Source organism: Gossypium raimondii, chromosome 13 (assembly GCF_025698545.1).
Source record: "Gossypium raimondii isolate GPD5lz chromosome 13, ASM2569854v1, whole genome shotgun sequence".
NCBI classification, from domain to species: Eukaryota; Viridiplantae; Streptophyta; class Magnoliopsida; order Malvales; family Malvaceae; genus Gossypium; species Gossypium raimondii.
Window position 1 is genome coordinate 52,387,465 of NC_068577.1, and position 19,139 is coordinate 52,406,603.

The following is a 19,139-nucleotide window of genomic DNA, read 5'->3' on the forward strand; positions in this document are numbered from 1 at the left end:
TTGAGTTTTTTTAAGGATAAATTACACGATAGTCATTCAACTATTAGTAAATTTAAAATAATTTAATTTTAAAAAATACCATACTTGAATTTAAAATTTAGACTATGTAAACTAAATATTTTGAAAATAGATTAATAAAAGTTAAACTTTAAAAATTAAAATAGGTTTCTAAAAAATTTAGAAACACCTTTTTTAAAAAATAAAATGTTTATTGCAAATAGATTTCATAAATAAAACGTTAATAAATTTTATAAACACTTTCATATATGTTTAATCTAGAAAATTATATATACTATATACGTATAATAATGATTCAAGACATCAATTTTATCAAATAAGATATTGAGTTACAAAATATACAAAATGATTTAAACTTAATTATAATATAATTATAAAATTTATATAAAACCATAAAATATATTTAATATATTAAAATTGAAAAATACAACCAAGTCCGTGCATCAATTAAATGTGTTTTTATTTCTTTTTAAGCTTTACAAATTTATAGACGTGGTTCAAAAGTTAAAACTTTGATTAGGTAGGATGAACTGATAGAATTTGTAAAAGTGAAGGATGAAATTTATTGAATTATTTAAAATTAGGATCAAATTGATAGAATATGTAAGTATTGTTGACTAAATGTGTTATTAAAAGACTTTTTCGTTATCGATTTAATTACGAGTAACCAAAACAGAAACGAATTCAAACATTAATGCATAAATTGAAAAATTTTAAAGTTAGGTGACTAAAACAAGAATGTGGGCATAATTGAGTGACCATTTGTATAATTTACCCAAATTTTTCTTTCAAATAACACCCTACTATTATCACCGTAAGCCTTTATAAAGCAGTGATTTGAGCTTGGCAGTACTTGTAATTGAAAAAAAAAAGGGTGAAGGGTAGGAGACAGGAAGAGAAAAATTGAAGGGAAAAAAGAGATTTGAGGCAGAAAATATAAAGAAAAAGGTCATAAAAAAAGAATGTTGATGAAAAAAAATAAAGATTAATGTAAAAATGAAGAAAAATAAACAAAACTAAAAGTTGGCATTGGTTCTGCCACTAAGCATTAATCCTTTCCTCATGAAAAAATAAAGAAAAAATGTCGCAGTTATCTTTCAGTATAATATCTGTAGTGTTGGATTCCAGAGGGGAAAAAATATCTTTTGAGTTTCATCTTTGGCCTCTGCAGCTTCGATTGGATTTTTTCTGTTAACACAAGAGAAAGATCTTAAGACAGTTTTGCTTGAATGCTCCGATGGAGATGTGCTAGAAACTCAGAATATGAAGGACCGTCTTTTGGAGTCGCGTCTTCAACCAAATACGAGAAGAACAATGCTCCTGCCAAAAATGCATTCAACAAAACAAAAGCAAAGTTACAGTTTGATTCTCTCTTGAAACTGTTCTTCAAAATTTTGCAGCATGGGTCTCTTAAGACTTAAGCTTCTCGGCTTCAGTTCAAAATAAGCTTGAATTCGGTTCAATCAGTGTTGACTTCATGCTCGAACAACTTTAGCCATTAAGTTAGCTAAATTGTGAGTATTCTAATATTGAAAATCTAAATTTGAACCCCAACTCACGCATAAGCGGTCAAGGTTGAAATGAAATTAAGCTCAGTTTTTACTAAGAAAAAGAGCTTAATCAAGCGAGCTTAAATAGTTTGATTTTTATTTTGAATTGAATTTTGAACCTCAAAATTTGAGTCAAGCTCGAGCTTTTTGCAGCTAAGCCGAGTTTGACTATACCCCTAATTTAGACAAAGAAGGTTGAAAAAATTAGTCACGGAATTAGCACAAACTATACATACCTGATGCATCTCCTTTTCTGCACAAAGTCCATCTGCACAAGCCGGGAAAATAATAAACAAATATCACACAAAATTATACCTAATATTATCAATGACAAAAACAGTCATTAAAGTAAGAAAAGTTCATCTTTCTGAAAGTGAATTTTTTAAAAAAAATTTGCAAGAGAAATTAAGATATCTTGTCAATCTCGTTTGCGGAGCTTAAAAATTTCACTGCTGGAGAGAAATATAATTTGTTAAATCAGCAAAGCTACCAAAAACAACTCAAATCATACCGGAGATAGGAGCAACGTTGGTGCCTTATTTCGTTGACCACATCATTTAGCTTCTTGGATAATGGATTATCATATTGCTGCAGTGCAAACTGTGGAAAGGAATTATTAGATAAAAAAATGCCAAGTTGGCAATTGCGCTTTTTTTACACATTTCTGAAAAACACCTCTTACTGTACAATCCTAATAAGCACAAGTTAGAGAGAACCGCTTAGTTATGTTGCTATGACTCTTAATTAAGTACCCGGTAAATAAAATAAGATCTTTTAAATACTTTTTTTTTTTAAAAAACATGGAAAAATTGAATATATACATACTCATACCCAATGCTCATATCTAGTCCAAATAATATAGCTTTTAGCTACAATGATTAAAATTTCCACTTAAAGTTATCAGAAGAATCTCATACCATTGATCACCTAAAATACAAAATGCACAGTACCCAAATAAAGATGCCAAACAGAGATCACATGAGAGTCTTTAAAATCATTAGAACCGAGTCTAATAGAGTAGGCAATTTTATGGTAGAAAACAAATCTAATTATGTCCCAAAACCAAGGGTTGGGGATTCAGAATTTTGAGATACTGTGTTTCTATCTAATATGTCATATGGCAACTCAAATAATAGAAATCTTATATACGGACATAAATAACAAAATGAGCTCAGTTCCTTTTTCTTGAAAACTTAGCACATTTTATATTAGGAAAAGAAATTTTCAAACTGTTCCAACTGCATAATTTTGTTTATAAAATTAGTAAAATGCAACCCCTTTTTTTTTTTTCAATCTTGATAATATCATCATATGTTTAGATCATTAAAAAATAATTACCTGGGTAGGTGTTTCTTCAACTGTAGAAAAGCCAAATAGTTGTCGCACTATATTTGAATCCACCAAGCTCCCAATGTATATTAAGCCATTAACACCATTTTCAAGAAGATAAATGCCCTCCTCACTCACAAATTCACTGGAAAGAGGAAGTATTGGAGGAATTGCAGATCCATTCTCTTCCTGTCAACAAGCAAAACAAGCATAGGGATTATGTCAAGGATCCTTTTGCAAAAAGGAACCCTCCAAAACCCCAAAGAAATAATAATAGAAGAATGCAAGAAAGGCAGACCTCTTTATCGAGATCAAGGTTGTGAACTGCAATCATCTGAGGGAGCACTAGACAAACTGCTGAAGGAGTAGAAATGTGGGAAACATAATTGATCCAGAAAGACCGATCATCTATTCTCGCATCAGTTTGCAGTCCAGTACTTTTAGTTAGTGCTGAAAAGAATTAGTAAAAGAAGAAAAGGATTATCAGTCCTCAGTCTTAAAAGGTAATCCAACTGAAAGTATTGAGTGCAAAGCATGATTTGGCAGCTCTAAAATCCACCTCTCTCAAACATGCATTTTGAAGGATAAAAAAAAAATTCTAAAAATCAAGAGGATCCAACTTTAGGCACAATGACAGTTACAAGACAGTATAGATCAGAATAAATTAATATGTAGATTGGAATTTACCAAGAGTGTATAGAGGCAACAGCTTTAGTGCTTCAGGAAGAATAAACTGCCCAGAGGATGTTGCTGTGATGCAAAATTTACGGTATGCGAGCAATTTATTGATGCAAATGTTTGTCACTTGTTCCCGTATTTGCAAGAGTGGAGTAAAAGGTATTTCATTTGCAACTGAAAGCAAAAGCAAAATGAAGAATAAGCACATAAAGTTGGTCTTCTTTATTTTGATTTTTAGTAGCAGATTCCAGGGAATAACAACAATAACAATGGAGCCATAATTTTCAGTATTAAAGCCTCAGATCCTTAATGAAAACCTATTGTGAAGGGCAAAAATGTCGTACTGAATAAACCAAGTCAAAGCAAGGAAGATGGTGCAATTTACCTTGCTTTAAAGAACATACAAATTGTGCATCTAAGTCAGTTGCTCGGAACAAGTTAGTAATGTTTCTTGTGCATGGCAAAGACAAAGTTGAAACTCGGATTCTTCTTTGGCCATACACAGTGGTATAAAGAAGAGCACACTTGATAACGAAAGAATGGTAGAGTTAGAGCATATGAAAATTTTCATTCAACAATAAAGATAGTGTGAATGGAAGACATCATGATCCAAGTTATTGATACCCCAGCAAGGAAAGTAGATGCTACCTGAAAAGCACACTCTGATCCATCCTGCAGTTTATCATCATGTTTCAAAGTTACCACTATAGCTTTGTCAGAGTCTATCTGCATAAAGACAAGCAGAGTAAGAAAAAAAGAAACATAAAACCTAGAAATTAACTCTCTAGCAATCTCTAAATCAGTTAGTCAAACAAGGTCAATCTTCATTGAGGACAACACCAATAAAAATCAATTGAAAAGTAGACAGACCCCTGGTAGGTCAACATCTGTCGGAATGCGTTTGCAAAAGTTCCCATGGTATTCTTTCACATCAATGCCCTACAGGAATGAAAACAAAATAAACATCCCAGCATAAAGCATCTTCTGAACATGGAACGGATAACATCATAGCAGGTTTTGGCCTCCAAGAGTAATACCTGGCTGCATCTCACACGCATCACTGCCTCAAAACCTTGAGGCCTTGTAATATTCCATCTAAGATCATTGTAAAGTTTTACCGGATCAGATATGGATGAGAAAGGATAATAGTAATAAACCTGAAAAAGAGTGAAACAAAGTGAATGAAAGAGAAGTAAATGAAAAGCAAGGAAAACAAGAAAATAAGTGAAATGGGGCAGGAGAAAGCTTTTGTGCCAAAGGCATTTTTTGCAAATGCCCAAAGAAAAATGAAGCAACATAAAAGTTTATTATCAAACTTCATTGTCTCAATTTTTGAATTAATCTTACCAATTCATTTCACATGTTTTATTTGGCAAGCTCCAATGCAAGAGCTAATAATTTGCAACCTATTATTAGACAATAGAACATAAGAATTAGACATTCAACATTACCTGCCCACCTGTAGTTCCTGGGATAACAGAAATGGAAGCAATGTCTACGTAAGTCTGGGTAGTGATAAATACATCTACGCAGACCTGGCACATGTTGGAATACAAACAATTTGCTAATATAACTTCTTTGTAGCAACGACTGAATGCCAAGAGGCTGAATTTCCTATTATCTGTGAATCATGGGGTACTGATAGAAAAGAAATTATTGACAAGTTCACCTGGCACTCTGCAAATTCAATTGCCATTGTCTTTAAAGCTTTGTCTGCTGGTTGGAGTGGTTTATGAGGCTCCTAAAATCCAGAAAATAGCATAACAGTTCATTTAAAACCACTAGATTCATAAATCAGAAGAGGATATAGAGTTCAATTGCCGTTACCTTTTCTCCTGCAGAAGTATTATCTCTTCCTTCAGCATCTCGTGCAGAAAGTGCAATCATGCCAACTGATGGTAGGACTGCATATGGTACAATCATTAGAAATCTCTTTCATTCAAATGCATCAAACAACTTTGAAATACTGAATATCAGTATCTAGTTACTGCAATCAATCCACATATTCAAAATGAAATTTAGAAGTACAGTGAAGTTATATGCAAAGAGAAATCCATTTCAAAAATGTAAAGAACAATAAAATAAAGAGCCTCTCACAGTAATTACAACTGGAAAACCAAATCTATAAAAGAAAAATAAAGCCATTTTTTTGTATTAAGGACCCTTAAATTCCTATTTATTTTTATTCCAAAATAGACCAGGTTAAAAAAATACACCAAAACAATTTCAATCAACCCACTTCATAAGAAAACAAAGAACAGAGCATTCATCTTAAAAGGAAAAGAATATCTAGTGAAATAATCTTCTGGTTTATCTTTAAAAGATTTATGTTGATAATGTCTGATTCAAATGATTCTTTTCAGTACCCTTATCTGACAATGTAAACCATTGATTTAAACATTTATAGTATACACTCAAATAGGCTTATTCATACAAATATAAAACATATAGGCTTGCCTGATTGAAATACCAAAAGCTTCCCTCCAGAACTCTTAATTGCCAAGAAAGCAGCCTGAAATAGAATGGAATAGTATAAAATGTCTAAAACTAAATCAATGAATTCTTGCATTTCCAACAGTTGGCTAATATTTACAAGCAAAGCAACAGCAAAGTTAAACAGAGTGTAATGAGTCATTATAAAGTCAATTGTGATTAGAATATCATAATATGAAAGCATAAAACCCATTTTAAGGAAAAAAAATGGCATCTTTGGGCTGCTTTAGAAATGCTTAAAGAAAAGTGTAGTAAAGGGAAAGAAAACTTCTGCAATGCTCTCAAACTGATTTGCATGAACATGTAAAATTTATCGAGGAAGAAAAAGACCTGCTTTATCAAGAGAATACCTTGATTGCCGCAACAAAAGCTGATTCAGCAGTGCTGTTGTCCTGAAACATGGTTGGAATGCTTTCCAGCAATTGCTGTATATGTTTACGACACTAAACCCAAATTCCCAATGGTAAAATGTTAATAAATAGCTTTACTGAATGCAACTCTAGACGAAAAATCAATCAACTTAAAAATAGTTCATTTTTGTCTCATGCTTTAAAGGCACAAACAAAGCCAAACAAACATCACAGCCTCTGTGTGAGTGTGTTGTGTGTTGGAAATATAAAGATGAAAAACCAACCTCCGAAAGCTGAACAACAACATCAGTTTCAAGAGGAATATAAACATCTTGGACATCTGGAACAATTAGCATCAGTGGCTGCAGTGTAAGTTGAAACTTAAATTAGCCTGAGACTTGTTAAGAGTGTATAGGTAAAATATTTGTCAAAGCAACAAAGCATAACAATCCAAGGTGAAGAGATGGAAACCAATCCAAATATAGTAAAGAACTTCAGCTACAAACTCCTCCAGGCTGAAATTATGTAGATCACAAAGGAAATGCAGTAATCAGTGGTCCTACCTATCTCTTCCATGTGCTACCATTCATCTAGAAATATTAAAAATAAACTTATGCTTATTTTAAATTTTATTCAGCAGGAAAATGCAGATATATCTCATTTAAAATTTAGGGAAAAGAAGGAAGAAAATAGAATCTGAGAGGTTGAAACTTGAAAGTAATTGTCAATTCCATAAAAAATTCTTAATAAAAAGGAACAAAAAACACTAATTCCCTTTGAAAGAACTTAATGCAACTAAAACTAAGTATTACCTGATGCAGTACACGTTTCAAATTATAAAAATGAACAGTTGAGTCAAATGTTGCAATTCCCAACATTGTCCGAGGACCTTCCTGCAATAACAGAAACATCAAAACAATAGGTATCCCGTCTTCACACTGAATAAACACAGATAGATCTTATAAATACCAAATAACTAACAAAACAAATAAATATAAGCAATATATTTTGCATTCTCAATTTAGACCTAAATTAGTTTATGAACATTAAGAAGAAAAGGATGTATTTTATAATGTATAAGTTTGAAGATAAAATTTATGTTTATTTAAGCTTTTTTAGGTCATTTACATTATTTTATATTAATTTTTATTTTAGAAATACCCTAGAAATTAGAGTTTGAAGGTTAATTACTACTTCATGTTTTATTAGTTCAGTTCTAAATACCTAAGGTTAATAGTCTACGGAGACTTTTGATTATTAAATTATTAAGATCTCAGAAAATAGTATTGAGTTACTTGTCCAGTTGTCCTACATCAATGTCCGTTGTGGTTGCCATATTGCAGCAGGGATGCCAAAATGAGACATCACTTGATTCTTAGAAAATAAATTAAGGCGCATAATCCCAATTACTAAGAGTTCATCATTGAAGATGGTAACTCCACAATTTTAAGACTGTTAGCACAGTTCTATGACCTTAAGTAAGTTTATGAATGCCAACTGGATACCCAGAACAAATACAATCACATAAATAAACACGACTAAAAACTCACTGGAAGGTCTGCAATGACTTGGCTGATTGCAGCACATGCTGCAGCAGTTGCACCAGTCTGTATTGCATTCATGGAAACATCGATGAGAAAGAAATACACAGCAGGCATTGGATCTCGCATCTGACAATTATGATAAATGTAATAGAGAATTACATTGTTGAAGAGCCAGAAAAATTGAATAGGAGAAGTATGAGAAACAAGGCGATGTTGTTATAAACACAAATTAAGTAGTAAATGTTACAACCATAGAGAGGCTATACACAAAACCAATAGCTAAAAGGAAAGGCTTTTGAAAACCATACCAGCATGTTGAGAGGTAATGGACACCATCGCAGGATCAAATAACATGAGTGAAAAAGTAAAATAGATATTTCATGGAGCGAAAATTCATGTTGACAGGGAATAGATCTTTTGTTCTACTCTTAAACGGTTGAGAAATGCTAACTGAACTTGAAAAAGAAAATGAAACTCCCGCTTGGTTTCTGACAATATTTTCTGTTTTTATCTTTAAAAGTAATTTTTATTTTATATTTTTGAAAATTAAAAACACATTTGGTAAATAGAAATAAAAATTATTTTTAATGATAAAAATATGAAAGTATAAAATTTTAAATAAGGGTTAAAGTGCAAATCTGTCATCATACTTTAGGTGAATATTGAAATTTGCCACTATACTTTGTTGTCATTGATATTTGCCATTATATTTTGAAAATATAAGTAAATTTTCTATTCAACTCTTATGTGATTGAATTATACTACTATGCTTTGAATCTTAATAAATTTTGCCACCAACTTTGATTTTTAATTAAATTCACCCTCAATATTAATTTTGATGATTTGAAAACATAATTTGATAAAAATTAATAAATTAAATTAGAATTTATATTTAATGAAATAAAAGCTTGAAAAATAAAAATACAATATCATAAAAGAAAATTAAGCTTATTTTTATAAAATAACATTTTATTAAATTATAATATTATATTAATTAACTTATTGTTGTTAAATATTAAAGAAAATATAAAAAATTATAATTTATTAAATTTTGTCTTCAAATTATTTTAAATTAAAATTGAATAACAAAATTCAGTAAAAATTTAACTTTAGTGGCAAAATTCTAACATGTGGTAAATTTGTCTCTAGTTCATAGGACCAATGGCAAATATCAATCAAAGCAAAGTATAGTGGCAATTTTCAATTTCCACTTAAAGTATAGTGGGAAATTTGCATATTAACCCTTTTAAAGAAACTTCAATCCGAGGCAAGAGATTAGATGTTTAGTAATTTCTGTAAAAAAAGAAAAAAAAATACATGGGTTTGAACCAAGGCTTATTCATTATTTAAAATTTAAAGTCAAAAACCCTTATTTTGAACTTTTTCAGTTTTAAACGAAAATAACTTTTATTTTTTTTTAAATCTTTATAAATGTTCATTTTTCATAAAATCATTTTTAAATTTTTTCAATCAAACACACTTTCTTCAGCGTTTCCAATTTTCAAAAAAAACAAAAACAAAAATGACATCTATTTCCTTAAACCAAATGGAGCATTTAATTTCTGGTACTGTAGAGCCAGCAAATTTAATTAACTAACCATATAATCCTTCGTGGCAACAAATTCAACAGTGCCCCTACATAGCTCAGGTCTCTCATCAGCATCTCTACGCCTACCATCAGGACCTAGATTGCACTGATACTCATGGGGAGTGGAACCAACACACCCTGGAATAAAATAAGGAAATGTTAAAAGCAAAATCCTGAAGTTCAATTCTCAAAAACAATCACAGCAGGGATAAGAGAGCAAAATCGACATAGGAGTAATCTTAACATGTGCGTGTGTGTAAAAGGGTTTTGAGGTTATTATTGATATCTGTACATAACAAGATTCTTTACAAAATCAATCTCCCTATTGCCAATAACAACAAAAGATTCGTACTGACCAAAGATTCATTGAGGTTATTATTGATAACTTTAGAATGCAATATGTTCCAAGAACTACAATATCTTGACCAAAGAACAAAACAACAGCAACATTCCATACTGACCACAAAAGTTGCAGATGAACTGCCTGCCATGATCAGTAAACCTCATGAAAGGGTTTATGTAGCCTTTGCAACGGGAGCATCGAATTGGACCACCTTCACCAAAATCCACAACCTATAATAAAGAAAGCTTCGATAAATATTTATATGTATGTTTTCAGCTATTACTTTATTCAAAACTGTATTAAACTCGGAGGTGATCCAAATCTGTCCCCTAGTTACCAATCATAAACTCTTCTTTTCTTTAAGTTTCCAACAAATTGCAATGAAATTTTGCATCTTGGTACCAAGTATCATATTGCAGAAAAACATTCATTTCAAAACCCTAGTCTGACAAGGTAGCTTTTGCTACAGCTGAAATCAGTTTCTTGAGAACCATTTTTTATCAAAGAAAATAAAATTTGTTTTGACTACTTTCTTTCCCATTATGTAATTTATTCAAATCTAGAGCAAACCTCATAGTTTTCACTTTGACTAATTATGTAATTTAATCAAATCCCTAGCTACAAGAACATTAGATATTTAATTAACAAAAAGGAGACAAATCTGCAACCCCTGTTGAGTGGAAGAGAGTTTCATTGTAAGATTTGAGGTTAGGTAAGACTTTAGGATAAAAGCTTTCATGGCAAACAAGAAAGGTGGAGATAAAATCACCCATGAGACAAGTCAACAACCAACATGCAAGTATATACAAACACAAATAGCCTAAAAGGCAAGAAGTCCTTCCAGAGAACAATGTGGAGGTCCTGTCATGCACAAGTACCAAAATTCACTGCATCAATAAATTTTCAATAATTGATGAGAATGGGAGGTCTTTTAACTTAATTCAACAGTCCCTAGTTGTTCGTGAGAAATTTTGTGTATGGTATTTGTGCCATGAAACTTTTCATAAGAGAAATAAATAATGGCTTTCTATTTAATCCTCTGAAGAATGAATTAAAAAAAAACCTGAGCTACAGAAAATACCAGACATAGCACATAAAATTTCAGAAGAAATAATGAAATACCGGAATGGGCTCTTCAGATGGGTGAAGAGGGGCCAGAGGCTGAACCATTAAGGCTAATTCCATCCCACAATTGGTTAAAAGGTCTGCAGTACAAGGAATCTGTCAACATAACAAAGGATATCCAAATTAGTGATAAAAATAGTGGCATCAAACATTCTTATTAAAAGAAGAAATTAATTGTCAGCAATTCAATATCAGAAGTTTGACTGTAACCTGATGGATTGTGCATCTCATATAGCGTGGGCTGCAGTTTCCAGTGTCCTTGACAATGTAATCACAAGAAGCAGGCTTTTCAAGGAAACAATGTATCCATAATGGAAAAACATCAATAGATTTTTAAAAAAGAAACAAAAATTACAGAAAGGAGAAAGGGACGGGAGGAATCTAATAAGATTACTCAACCAAATTGTAACAACAACAATAATAATAAAACCTCAATGCTTTCTGGGAGATCAGTGCAATACCGGAGGAATATTGGCTTGATTGCCTTGGCGAGTGTCATACTGAATTACAGAATAACTTGTAGTGGGCCTTGGAATTTGATTTGAATTAATCTTACGTGCATCTTCCAGGCTAGCACCACTTTGATCAATGGCAGGTAATGGTTGGTTTGGTTGTGGTGGTGGCATTCCGAACATTCTAGGCGGTTGAACAGCAGCATTAGGTGCTGCTGTAGGTGGAGCAACCTAAAGAAATTCAGAGGACAAAAAAGAAGAATTTAACTTAAAGAAGAAACGCCTCTTTTATTTACAGCAAATACTCCCATCAGAACATCCACAAATCTTGATGTTAAAAGAATAATCAATGCAGTACCTACTTGTTGATAGTAGAAAGTGTACAACTATCAAGAAGATACCTTACATGCCACTTCATTATCTTTAACAATAACCAGCTATGCAATTTAAAAAACACCGCCAATTCAATTATAGATATTAACCCTGGCAAGTAGTGATGCCCTGATATGGCAGAAATATAAAGTATCCTTCCAAGATTCTGGAAGTTATCTAATATTTACTTGAGGTATATTTTATGTTCATCAAACCACAAAACTGCTCAGTACCATAATATTTTGTCCTAAAGAGTCAGTCTGCAACTATATTCTGCTACCATCTATTTTAAAAATGGAAAGTCATATATCCACATTTTTTTACTTCTATATTCCCTTTATTATGCATCCATTTTTGCCACATACACACACCTTCTTGGCAAACAGCAGGACATAAAGATAAAATTCGTACTTCCTGTGGACTATGTTTTAAGTCATCCAACAGAGAAAGAATAAGAGAAAACTTAGATTTTAATTCTCTCAGCAAGTTACTGATACAAACAATGATAAGAAGCTCACCTGACCAGGTGCCCATGTCTGAGTCCCAAAAGGAGCAGCCAGAGGTGCTGAAAAAGGCGGAGCAGATTGCGTAGGAGGACCTGGCTTATGACTGGCCTGAGGACTCCCAACAAAAGGCCCCATACTAGGAGCCGGGCCAGGAGACCTACCACTCACCATCATTGGTGGAGGCACCCCAACAGGTGGACCGTTTCTAATCGAACTACCAAAAGCACCTGGTCGACCACCAGGTCCAGGTGCACCTGAACCTCGTGGACTGATGACAGGACCACCACCCATTGAAGAAGGTAAAGACCCTGGAGGTGGTCTAGTCCCAAGAGGCGAAGGCGGTCCACTTGGTGGCCGAAAAGGCGAAGGCGGTCCACTTGGTGGCCCAAAAGGCGAAGGCGGTCCACTTGGTGACCGAAAAGGCGAAGGCGGTCCACTTGGTGACCGAAAAGGCGAAGGCGGTCCACTTGGTGGCCCAAATGGCCTAACTGAACCAACATTTGGAGGAACATTGGGTCCAGGAACCACCAATGGAGGTGGTGCACCAGGGCGGGAATTTGGCTGGGAAGGAGCCGACGTGGAAGAGCTTGGTGGTGGTCTTACTAATGGAGGAAGCGTTGGGGCTGAACCGGGCAACGGAGATGGCTTATTTGGATTCCACTTCTGTAAATTATCTGGTAAAGATTCTTGTTTTTGCTGGAAATTTGGATTGTGAGTCTGAGGCGGGGGTTGCCTTGGTACCCCCGATGGCATAGGAGTTGCCATTTCCCTCCCTTTTTGTCACTCTTTTCAACTTTTTTTCCAAACAAAAAAGAATTCAAATCGAAGCATCAACAAAATAATAAATAATATACATAAAACAATAATCAATTCCTTTATGCATTTTACATCTTTTTATTTATAATAAAATCTTCAACATGATAAACCTCAATTCATAATTTATATCAAAATAATAATAAAAAACAGAATTTTACAAACTTATTTATGCAATTATTATAAACATGACAATCTAATCAAACCTGAATTTTTACGTCAATCACACGAAACAAACATCATTTTCCTATAACTTCCTAGATTTTCAAATAAAGAACATGCTCTATCATTCAAATTTAATACGTGTAATTAATCTTAAAAGGCATTGTTTTAATTGATTTTATTATAATCCATAATACATGCAAATGAAAAGGAGAAAATGATTAAACAGGAAAAAATGTAGAGTAAAACCTGAGATTAAAGAGGACCAAAGAATGGTGATTAAGGTTTTGGATCAGGATAAATGCAGGTTAGGGTTTTAAAAAGAAAATTGAGAAAAATGGATTAGGATTTGGGGATGAAAATTTTAATGGCGAAATGTTTTGCAGAAACAAAAGGCGCGTTTTTCGTATTTTCTCGGAGTGATTGAAAGTGTCCGTACGAAGATATATACATAGGGATCGTGCCACGTCATTTTGAAAAGTGGAGGTGTTCCAACAATTTACAGTTTCCCACGTGGGAATTTATATGTCCACGTCACTAGTACCTTTTTTAAGCTTTTCTTTAAGAGTTAACTGCACCATATCTCCCCAAACTATGACCCTCATTCTAAATCTATCCCTAAACTTTAAAACGTTTTAATTATATTTTCAAACTATTGATATTATATCAATCAAGTCCTTCCATTATTAAAATCATTAATTTAACTATTAAATTATAGTAAAATCTTATGTGACGAAATTTAAAATGAAAATTAAAAAATTAAAATGTTGTTGTATAATTTTAAAATTAAAACTAACAAAAATAGAGTGAGTGATAGTTTTGTAAAAGCTTTGAAATCTCAAAACAAATATTTTCACAACATCCATTTTCACAATATTCATTTTCTTTAAATTTTTCATATTAAATTATGTGACATAAGAGTTGATGTCTCGTTTAAGGGTTAAAATAATTATTTTAATAATGGGATGACTCTATTAATATAATATTCAAATTTGAAGGTGTAATTATAATGATTTAAAGTTTGAGAACTAAAATAAATAAAGGTCGTGATTTCGGGATGTTTGGTGAAAATAACTATTCCTTTAATTTTCTTTGGATTTTTCGTAAAACTAAATTGATTCCCGAGCTTCACGTTGGGAATTTCATCCAAGTCAAGGACAATAATTACATAAATGTATTTAACACCATCATGTACTTGTCGAAAGAATAATGGTTATTATATTTTTAATATTTTAATATGATCAATAGTTTTATATTTTTCAAATTGGTCAAATTTAGTCCCTTTACTTTTTCGAATTTTGAAATTTTAGTCCTAACCCAATTTGTAGTTGTTAAATACATTTGGTTAATTTCAATTACTAGTCCTATATTATTTGTACCATTATAGATTTGGGTTATATTCTCCAATTAAATCATTCTAAGTTCTTATACTTTTCAATTAGAGTAACAAATTACTCAGTGACAGATTGTCAGATAACAATTTCAATGTCTAATTCAGATCATACAGACCCTACGATAGGTCTACGTTCGATTCAAACGACAATTATGGCCCTTGAGAAAATTTCTGATTTTTGGCCCATACGCCCGTGTGGATTCACATGGCCTGGGTAGCTGGCTCGTGTGGTCCATACGGCTGTGTGACTCAAAACAGTGAGTTACACTATCTGGCACACGACTAAGCACACGCCTGTATCCTTAGCTCTTGTGACCCTAAATCCAAAATAATGAGTTACACAGCCTGGATACACGCTCGTGTGCCTCCAATTCGAAAACAGTGAGACACGCGGACGTGTGGCTCATATGGCATATGGCCTACCACATAACCATGTGGCGTCGAAAGCCATGTTTTTCGGTGTTTGCAATTCGTAGAAAATCGGGTTTTCGTTACACACCTAAGGCAAAATCGACTTAAAAGCAACAAGAATGACTTTGGAACCTAACAACGAACAACCAATGACCAATTCAACAATTAATTCCCAAAAGAATGCTCAAGAAGTCGAACAAAAAAAGTTATGCCGAAAACTTTGACGAAGAACACCAATCTCAAAAAATTTATGCACTCACCTCGTACAAAATAGTGATATACCGAACTAACCCGTTGAGGGAACGCTACTTTCAGGATCTTCGCCTAAATAGGAATTGAGCAAAAATAAATAGGAAACAAATTCTTGGCAAAAACGAACAAAAAGCAACAATTAACCAAATTCCAACCCAGAACTTACAAGATTAACCTTACCGTTGAAAAAAGTAACGAGACGAGCCAACAAAATGACCAAACGAGAAGTAAAAGAGGGGAAACAAAATGATAGGAAACAAAAGGAAATAAAAGAAAAATAAAGAATAAGAAGAGGGAAAGAACAAAGAAAACAAACATAGGGGAAATTAGGAAACTTAATTTAATAATAAAATTAAACAAATTTTCCAGAATAGTAAAAATATATCCCTGTTTTGCTTACACCAAGACTCAAACACAAGACTAGAGGCATACAAAAACTTAGCTCATTCTTAACACAAATTAACACATAAATAAACTTAAGCCGTCAGTTCAATTATAGGAGTTATGCCAAAATAAGTTGTAAAATTTAAGAGGATAGACTCAAACCCCCAATCTCAACACATAAACAAAGAACTTAACCACTGATACAAACACTTACTTATCAACAAAATTTATCAAACAATTGTTTAAATTTTGGGGCGTTACAAAATGAGCTAGAATTCAACTTTTGCAAAACAATCATTAAGATCGATCGATTTTTTAAATTAAATTGTACCTTTGGAAACACACTAAGTTTTTCTATTAAAGTAAGCAAATATTTTTTAAAAAAAGGCCATTTCAGTGACCAATTTAATCTTCTGAATTTGGCCGTAACGTCTTGGCCGAGTTTGGGAGATTACATATAACATCCCTACTTTAAAAAAAAAAAAAGAAGAATAATATTTATGGTAGAAGTCCTTGAATAAGTGATCTATAAATAAATAGTAGTATAATAAATTGTGATCATTTTTAGAGAAAACTATCGACATGAAAACACAGAGGATTATTAGTAGAATATGTGGCTAAGTTAAAAATTGATATCGAGTTCAGGATTAAATTGAATAAGTTAGAAAAGTATAGAGACTAAAGTGCAATTATCCTATTTTTATTTTGATGGAAAAGACTTAATAACAATTTTTCCATTACTTAAAAAATCAATGGTTTCATGATGACTTTTAAATGATATTTTATTAAATAATAAAATTTTATTAATTAATATTATAATATATATATATAAGAGAAAAAAAAGAGGAAGAAAACATTTTTCTCATCTTCTTTCCTTTTCACGTCAAACAAATGGGGAAAAGAAAAAAAATCTTCCATCACTTCCTTCAAATTCAAGTGTAATGTATGGTTTTCTTCAAAATTTTTTTTTAGATTTTGAATATTTGAAGTTTGCTTTACATATACATATACGTATAGTTTTGATTTTATCAAGTATTTTGAAAGTTGTCATTAAAGGACATTGATGGAAGCCTAGAAAATTTAAGTTGTCAATATGAATAATCATGCATATTTAAGTTTGTTTTATTAGTTTTAGTTTTAGAATGGATAAATGTGTTGTTTCAGAATGAATTGCTTCTATTGTAGCTAAAAACAAAATGAATATCTTGAAGGAGAAAGGCAAAGAAAAGGAGTAAAGAGATAAAACTTCGGTTTGTGCTAAAATCTTATTTTTATTACATAAAGCTTTAGAATATTTAATTTAATATGACTAGTTATATTTATTTTATTTTATTTTTATGAGTTTTGGATGAGCTTGAATAATTTAGTTAATATTTATAAAATTATGTTTCGAGATGAATATTATATTTTCATAAGACTAAATTAGTGAATTCATGGTTATGATTTGGATTTGTGTATTATGATTTTAGATGATTGAGCAATAAAATATTTAATATGTTTCAATTTGGAAGCCTATTTTACATTAGCTGATATGTGATTTGAATATGAAACAGAATTGGAATGAAATTATATGAAAATAGAATTGAAAGGGATTATGAAATTTGGTTTTTACCCCGTTTCACTAAGTCAAACTAAATCATATATAGTTAGCATGCCATAGAGTATTTATGTTAGAGAATTTAAATCTCCCCAATTCTCAAAGGGTCGAGGGAGAAAAGGCTAAGTGGGTCAATTGTTATTATTGTTAGCCCCAACTCCCAGAGGGTCATGAGCAGTCCCAATTCCTAGAGGGTCGTGGACTACTCTGATAGCCATCGTTGCCGAACAACTCGGGGTGACGGATTTGTGTATCTGGTTATGAGTCTAAACTTTAGTATGGGGTCTAAATTGAAAGAAAAGCAAAAATAAAACTTGAATTTATTTGAATTTCCATATTGTGCAAATTAAATTAATTCTGCGATTTTGAATTTAATTAAAAAAGCTTATTTTCTTTATTCGATTTGTCAATATCAAAATATTAAAGTTTATTAATATTAGAATTTTCTTTTATTGTGTTATTAATGATATTTATAATGATATTAAAGTTTATTAATATTTATAATCATGATTTATGTGATATTAATACTGTTGACACCATTTTTTGGATGAAAACGGGGTCGACTTGGGTTTTGAAAATGAAAACGAAAAAAGGGAGTCGCCACCAATCCTTTTTGATAAGGTGTGATCGGGTCACCTTGAAAAGTGGTTGTTTTTAATAAATGATTTGATTTTATTAAAACAACGGTTTTGGTCCACGAAATTCAGAAAAACAAGTTCGGGAGTCTGTTACGCACGAGGAAGGATTAGCACCCTCGATACGCCCAAAATTGGTACCTAGTTGATTAGTTAATGTCTTAATGTCGAAAATTAAGAACTTGGAAAATTTTAAAATACGATCCTTATATTAAAAAGAAAATTTTTGGGAAAAGTAGCATATTTCACGTTATTGGAGAAAGAGAATAATATTCAGTAAGTTAGAATACAATATCTCGTATTCCGATAATTCGAATGAAAAATGCTTATTTAAAAGATATTTAACTATCTTGGATTAAAAGGATCACGACCAAGAAATTAGGACACGATCCTTTATAAATCCGAGATCATTTAAAACTTGAGTTTTGAAAAGATTCATGCATTTAGATTTATCAAGAAAATCGAAACCCAAGAAGTTAGGCACGCTTTTTCGAATCCAAACACGAAATGCCATTTAAAAATTTATTATATCGAGTAAAATAAAACACAAAATCATAGTGAAAGCAAATTACATTTTTATGCATGGCAAAACCATAATGAATATGAAAGTATAAAAGCGATACGAGCAATAGCAATCAATATAAACGGTTAAACTTACAAAATAATAAAATATAAAAACGAATACAATTTAAACATTCATTCAAAATAATAACGAAAATGAAATAAATAAATAATCAATACACTTAAATATAAAAAGATATACATGGACATAAACTAAAATATGTGTATACATAAATTAACAAAATGTATAAAGTATATTTTAATATATAAAAGAAACAATAAATATGTATATATAAAAATATGTACATATATATAGGTGTATAAAACTATGGAATATGAAAATAATGAAATACATATAAAAGTAAGTACATATATATGTTGAAAATAAAAGAAAGTATGTATGTACAAATTAAAGTTTAAAAATAATGAAAATATACATATGTATACAAATAAATACGTTAATTTATATACATGTTAGAAAATATATTGAAAATGTATATATATATTTATGTAAATTAAGATATGCAAAATATGTATGTACGTGCATATAAAATATATATACTTATAAAATAAAAGGATATGT

The 19,139-nt window shown here is 31.5% G+C and overlaps 1 protein-coding gene across 2 annotated transcripts; it reads right to left on the reverse strand.

Annotated features, from left to right (window-relative positions):
• Positions 1-953: 953 nt before the first annotated feature.
• Positions 954-13,714, reverse strand: LOC105782167 (protein transport protein Sec24-like At4g32640). Of its 2 annotated transcripts, none has more exons than XM_052626125.1 (25): positions 13,573-13,714; positions 12,361-13,141; positions 11,480-11,701; positions 11,229-11,303; positions 11,016-11,114; positions 10,012-10,123; positions 9,561-9,688; positions 7,969-8,025; positions 7,231-7,311; positions 6,703-6,780; positions 6,419-6,511; positions 6,033-6,087; positions 5,403-5,479; positions 5,245-5,316; positions 5,027-5,110; positions 4,613-4,732; positions 4,446-4,514; positions 4,224-4,301; positions 3,961-4,099; positions 3,585-3,749; positions 3,196-3,347; positions 2,907-3,086; positions 2,080-2,168; positions 1,805-1,836; positions 954-1,338 (listed from the first exon to the last, which is right to left on the reverse strand). In XM_052626125.1, the coding sequence occupies exons 2-25, from the start codon at positions 13,111-13,113 to the stop codon at positions 1,229-1,231; spliced, it is 3,120 nt and encodes a 1,039-aa protein (XP_052482085.1). In that variant the 5' UTR covers positions 13,114-13,141; positions 13,573-13,714; the 3' UTR covers positions 954-1,228. The 2 variants fall into 2 exon arrangements, with proteins under 2 accessions (XP_052482085.1, XP_052482084.1); XM_052626124.1 differs by having other exon boundaries at positions 7,969-8,088.
• Between the last annotated feature and the right edge of the window lie 5,425 nt (positions 13,715-19,139).